At 36.3% G+C, this 5395-nt stretch overlaps 1 protein-coding gene across 1 annotated transcript; it reads left to right on the plus strand.

Annotated features, from left to right (window-relative positions):
* Nucleotides 1–266: 266 nt before the first annotated feature.
* Nucleotides 267–5175, plus strand: LOC145562450 (prohibitin-3, mitochondrial-like). The gene is made up of 3 exons (XM_081622736.1): nt 267–846; nt 1914–2281; nt 5028–5175. The coding sequence occupies exons 1-2, from the start codon at nt 365–367 to the stop codon at nt 2272–2274; spliced, it is 843 nt and encodes a 280-aa protein (XP_081478862.1). The 5' UTR covers nt 267–364; the 3' UTR covers nt 2275–2281; nt 5028–5175.
* Nucleotides 5176–5395: the final 220 nt, after the last annotated feature.

Genomic DNA, 5395 nt, shown 5'->3' on the forward strand with positions numbered 1-5395 from the left:
TTGAGATTATTTTTTACCAATTTTCCTTAAAAATAATAGTAATTTGATTCATATATATTATCTTTAGTGTTGGTTATTGATAACCCGATCCTGTTATGATAATATTTTTGATACCCGACCTCTCCACCCATGTTAAGATTGCTAACCCCCACGAATAAAGCCCAACTCAATAAACAACACCACCAAAAAAAAAAAAAAAAAAAAAATCCTCACACATTTCCAGTTTCCCCTTTCCCAAGTCAGTGAGTCACGCACTCCTTAGGGTTTTAACTACTTGATCAATTCATCACAATATTCCCCCATTTCAAACCCTTAAACCCTAACAACTCAACCTCCATTTTTCTCTCTCCTCCATTTTTCCGCCATGGGAAGCCAGCAAGCTGCCAACATCCTCAACAGCGTCGCTAAAACAGCTTTCGGCCTCGGTGCCATCGGCGCCCTCGCCAATTACTCCCTCTACACCGTCGACGGTGGCGAAAAGGCCGTCATCTTCGACCGTTTTCGCGGAGTTCTCGATGAAACTGTCGGCGAAGGTACTCATGTCCGAATTCCATGGCTCCAGAAGCCTTACACCTTCGATATTCGTACTCGACCTCACAATTTTTCATCAATTTCTGGTACTAAGGATCTTCAGATGGTGAATCTTACTCTTAGGGTTTTGTCTCGCCCTGATCAGAATCGTCTTCCTCATATTTTTCAGACTCTTGGATTGGAGTATGATGAGAAGGTTCTTCCTTCTATTGGTAATGAGGTTTTGAAGGCTGTTGTTGCTCAGTTTAATGCTGACCAGCTTCTTACTGATCGTCCTAGGGTTTCTGCTCTTGTCAGAGACAGCTTGATTAAGAGGTATTCATTTTGATTTTTCTGTAATTTTTTTCTGCAGATCTTGGGTTAGGGTTTTAATCAGCGCATAAATTGTTTCTTGGTCTTTTTTGTTTGATAATTTGAATTTTTTGGTGTTAAATTGGTCATAAAGATGCATTTAGTAGAAATTTTATGCTATTGCTGTTGTTTTCCCTGATTATTATGTTGCAGTAGTTAACTGATTGTGTAGTTGAAGTTCTGACTTGTACATTTTGATTGATCCTGAGACTAGCTGTGTGTTTGTTGCGAACATTTTGATTGCACGACTGTACCTTGAAAATTTCTGATTAAGGTCAATGACGTTTAGATAGGGGCAAATAACAGCAAATAAGCGCTGGAAAAAGGTCAATAAGCTCTGATGAGAGTAATGCGGAGCTCAATCTAGTAATTAAAATAAGTTTTCGTTAGTGCCACTAAGTTCCTACAATGTAGGTAATTCCCGGAGAAAGGCTTGTAGGTTTTGATAATTGTAATTTTGGTGAACAGAATGTATTCATGAATCCGCGTGCTTCCTACCACCTCCCCCAACACACACTGACGCACACAAGTGGTTACTTCTTTTGGAATTTTGAATTTTGAATTTTGAAGTTCATGTGATTACCTATTCTGATTTCTTTGCTGCAGGTTTGGTTAATCTATATGGAATTTATTTTTTTTCTTCGTGTTAACTTTTTTGAGGCGAATGTGGTTTGATTTTGTAAATTGATAGCTCCTTTTCTCTTTATGATATTTGTCTCATGCTTCCGGTTGTATAAGTGCAAAATAATTGGTTTTGGGAACAACCGCCGGGGGGGGGGGGGTGGATGGGTTGTGGAAATGATTTATGGGTTGTGGATAGTTGGAGAATTGGGAATTATTTGCTTAGAAGCACCACTTTAACTGTCTGATAATCAATCTTAAGGTGCAAGTTTGAAAAAAATAATGATTGATTGTATTCATATGGTTTCTGTTTAAAATTTCTTTACCAAATTTGAGCTGAAACACACTTTGGAAGGAAATAATTTGAATTTTGTTAATGAATTTTGTTTTTATTTTTCTATTGTGTGCAGGGCAAAGGATTTCAACATCATATTGGATGATGTGGCAATTACTCACCTCTCATACGGTGCAGAATTCTCAAGGGCAGTTGAGCAGAAGCAGGTGGCACAGCAGGAGGCTGAGAGGTCCAAATATGTGGTTATGAAAGCTGATCAAGAGAGGCGTGCTGCAATCATTAGGGCTGAGGGAGAAAGTGAGTCTGCTAAATTGATTTCTGATGCAACTGCATCTGCAGGAATGGGACTGATTGAATTGAGGAAGATTGAAGCTATGAAGGAGAATGCAGCGACAATGGGAAGGAGTTCTAACGTGACCTACCTTCCCAATGGAAATCAAATGCTTTTGGCAATGAATGCACCTGGTGCACGTTAAGAGCATGGTGAGTTTCCTCTATTGGCTGTAGATGAAGTTTAGGCTGTGATTTTTTTTTTTTTTTTTTTTTTTTTTTTTTTTTTTTGGGAAAGAAATTTAGGCTGTGATTTAGTTGCTGCTGAATGCCTTGAACTTCAGATGGTCAATTGTTTTGGTTTTTGCTATTCTGCATGTTGTTCATGTAAATCTTCTTTTGAACATAACTTCAGTATGACAGTATGTTACCAAGGTTACGGTGTTATAATTTACAGCACATTATGTTTTGTTGCTTTTTTTTGAAGATATCTGAGCTTTAGAAATTTTTTTTCTTTCTTATGTGGAACTTCCCTCGGCTGAAAAAATGACAACAATGCTCAGACTTACCAAGTTTTTGCCCATGCAAGTCATTACATAAGGTGGATATTTGTTTGTCTATATTTGAGAGAATTTGTTTGATCATTGTTGTTACGTATACTTGATTGTGTCCTGTAATATATCAATAAAATAGAAGATATGATGGGTTTGAATTTTGAGAAACTCTTGAGTTTCTGCTGCAAGGTTTTGTTTATGGTATTTGGAGATGGATTTTGTTATTTGTTGCTCTCTGCATCCCTTAAAGTTTGCCCAATTTACTTTCTTTCACTCTATTAAGAGCTGTGTTGAGTGGGTTGGTATATATTTTTTTAAGTATCTGCAATATTAGATAAAGTAGAGAGGGATTGTACAGGCAATGTTAACTAAAAATGGAATTGGGGCAATCTTTTTAGGATAACCTGGGTGATTTTTAAGGGTTATGCATCAGCTTGCAAGGAAATTGAGAATTTGTATTTGCGTAGGTCATGAGTGTCCTTCAGCATCTTGTCATGTGAATGAACTGCTGCATTATGCATGCTATCAAAGTCACTACATATCTGCATATAGTCTATATTAAACCCTTCACCTGAACATGTGGAATTGAATGATGGAAAGAGGAAAGGTGACGTCCATTGAGTGGATGTGTGGTTTTTCTTTCCTTATAGGGCCTTAACAGTTGGAAATTTATTCTAGAGTTTTGTGGTTTTATGCGCTGACTTTGCACACTGGAAGATTCTGTGTAATTGGAGTTTAGTGGATGTTATCTTTGGAAGTAATGGACATTCAAGATATGGTTGCTGAAATGTTGATGTCTCTTGTACCAGTCTAGTCTCTTTTACTTTGGGAAAGGCTTACAAAAAAATTATAATTGCCTCTACAATGAGTATTCTTTTAGTATCAACCAAGTGTTTCATTGTTGCCCACTTCTGTGATAGTGTGATGTATTTTTGGTAGAGGTGCCACTAGCTTAAAGTATGCATGCATACAGCATGCTCCACTGTTGCCTTTTATGTGTTTTTTTTAGGAAATATTGACTTTTACTACCACTAAAATGCACCATTTTGATTTTTGCTACCCATCTAAATTTTTTATTTATTTTACTACCACCCAAAACCAAAAAATATAGGTTTTACTACTATTTAACATTTTCCGTTACTATTTCCGTTTGTGGGTCCACTTTAATTACTTCCATCCAATTTCTCCTTCTCTCTCCACAAAGCTTAGTCATAAACCCTCACAGCCTCACCCATTTACAGCAGCCCCACCCCCACCACCACCCCTTCCCCAAAACCCCTCCACTTTCGCGAAACCTCAGTTAAGTACTTCTACCGATTTGCAATTTAATTTCATGTGCAAAGAAAGGGAAATTACTTGTTGTCACCTTTACAAAATCGACTTTCGAGATCTTATTCCAAGTGGGTTATCCCTAAACTCCACTCCCTTTAAAACCCATTTCTCTCTCTCCTCTTTTACTTAACTGACATCATTCACACCACTACTACTTGCCGTCAAATTATAGATCTTGTTCAATTTTCCAAATATGGGTGGATTTGAGCAGCAGGTCAAGACAAGAGCCCAAGAATTGAAGACCTTCAAGAAAAGCATCAACGTTGAATGACAGTAAGGAGGGATGGAATAAGGTCAAGAACAAATTGAGGAATATTTTAGTTATGTATTTTAGGATTTACAATTGGATTTTTTTTAATTATTAAATTGATTTATGACGTTGTGAAGCTTTATTATGGAATATATCTTGTTGATTGAATTTGTTCTTGATTTTTTTTTTTTTTTTTTTTTTTTTTTTTTTTTTTTTTTTTGTGTGTGGTAATCTACAAGTGTTCAATTGATGACTTGATGTGCTTTATTTTCAAAGTAATTTGTTAGTTCAACATTCAGTGATGTATAATTGAAATATGATTATTGAATTTTGGAGGTGGATGCTGTTAAGGGATGGGGGGCTGCCGGAAGAGCTGGGTTTCGGATGGGGAGGCTGCTGTAAGTGGGGGTTTATGACTGGACTCGTGGGGATTGAGGACAAAATAGAAGGAATGAACTAAGTGGGTCCCACAAATGGAAATATTAACAGAAACAGTTAAGTGGTAGCAAAATCCATATTTTTGGGTTTTGTGTGGTAGTAAAATAAATAAATTTTTAGATGGGTAGTAAAAATCAAAATGGTGTATTTTGGTGGTAGCAAAAGTCAAAATTTCCTTTTTTTTATATATATTTTTTTAATTCTTCGTGAATGCTGGCTCTTTATGCATAATCATGCTATACCTACATTGTGGCAACCCCCCGCCCCGCCCCAACCTGCTTATCTTAGAAATTTAATGAGATCTGATCAATTAATTAAAATACCAGACAGGATGTAATTTAGACAACTTGATTACTTTTTTAATTTATTTGTTTAATTTATGCAGGCTTGGGGTACAAGGAGTGAAGATTGTGAACATCTTCAGCAAAGCAGTATCTTTAGGGTTTTTAGTTGGTGGGAATTTCTGATACTGGACGTGAAACATTTTCAGCATTGAGGATTAGACTATTAATGATCTTGGTGGCGAATTAATATTTGTCTAAGCTGTTGATATTTTATCTTTTGTTACAATAAACCAATATGTAACCCATAAATTGCGAGCTGTTAAACCACCATTATGGTGGTGGGAGTAGCATTCATCTTAATTTTGCCCAAATTTGTTTTACGTTTGATGCTATCATTATATTATATTATTAATAAAGTTTAATATCAAACCTCATTCAATCTAGATCATAGAAAAATCAGAGGAAAACT

This window comes from Chenopodium album, chromosome 10 (assembly GCF_948465745.1).
Source record: "Chenopodium album chromosome 10, dcCheAlbu1.1, whole genome shotgun sequence".
NCBI classification, from domain to species: Eukaryota; Viridiplantae; Streptophyta; class Magnoliopsida; order Caryophyllales; family Amaranthaceae; genus Chenopodium; species Chenopodium album.

Excerpts from the sequence above, each read along its gene's own strand:
- LOC145562450 (XM_081622736.1), top strand. The coding sequence starts at position 365 with ATGGGAAGCCAGCAAGCTGCCAACATCCTCAACAGCGTCGCTAAAACA. Across the intron at positions 847-1,913 it reads AGAGACAGCTTGATTAAGAG|GGCAAAGGATTTCAACATCA; the intron begins GTATTCATTTTG and ends TATTGTGTGCAG.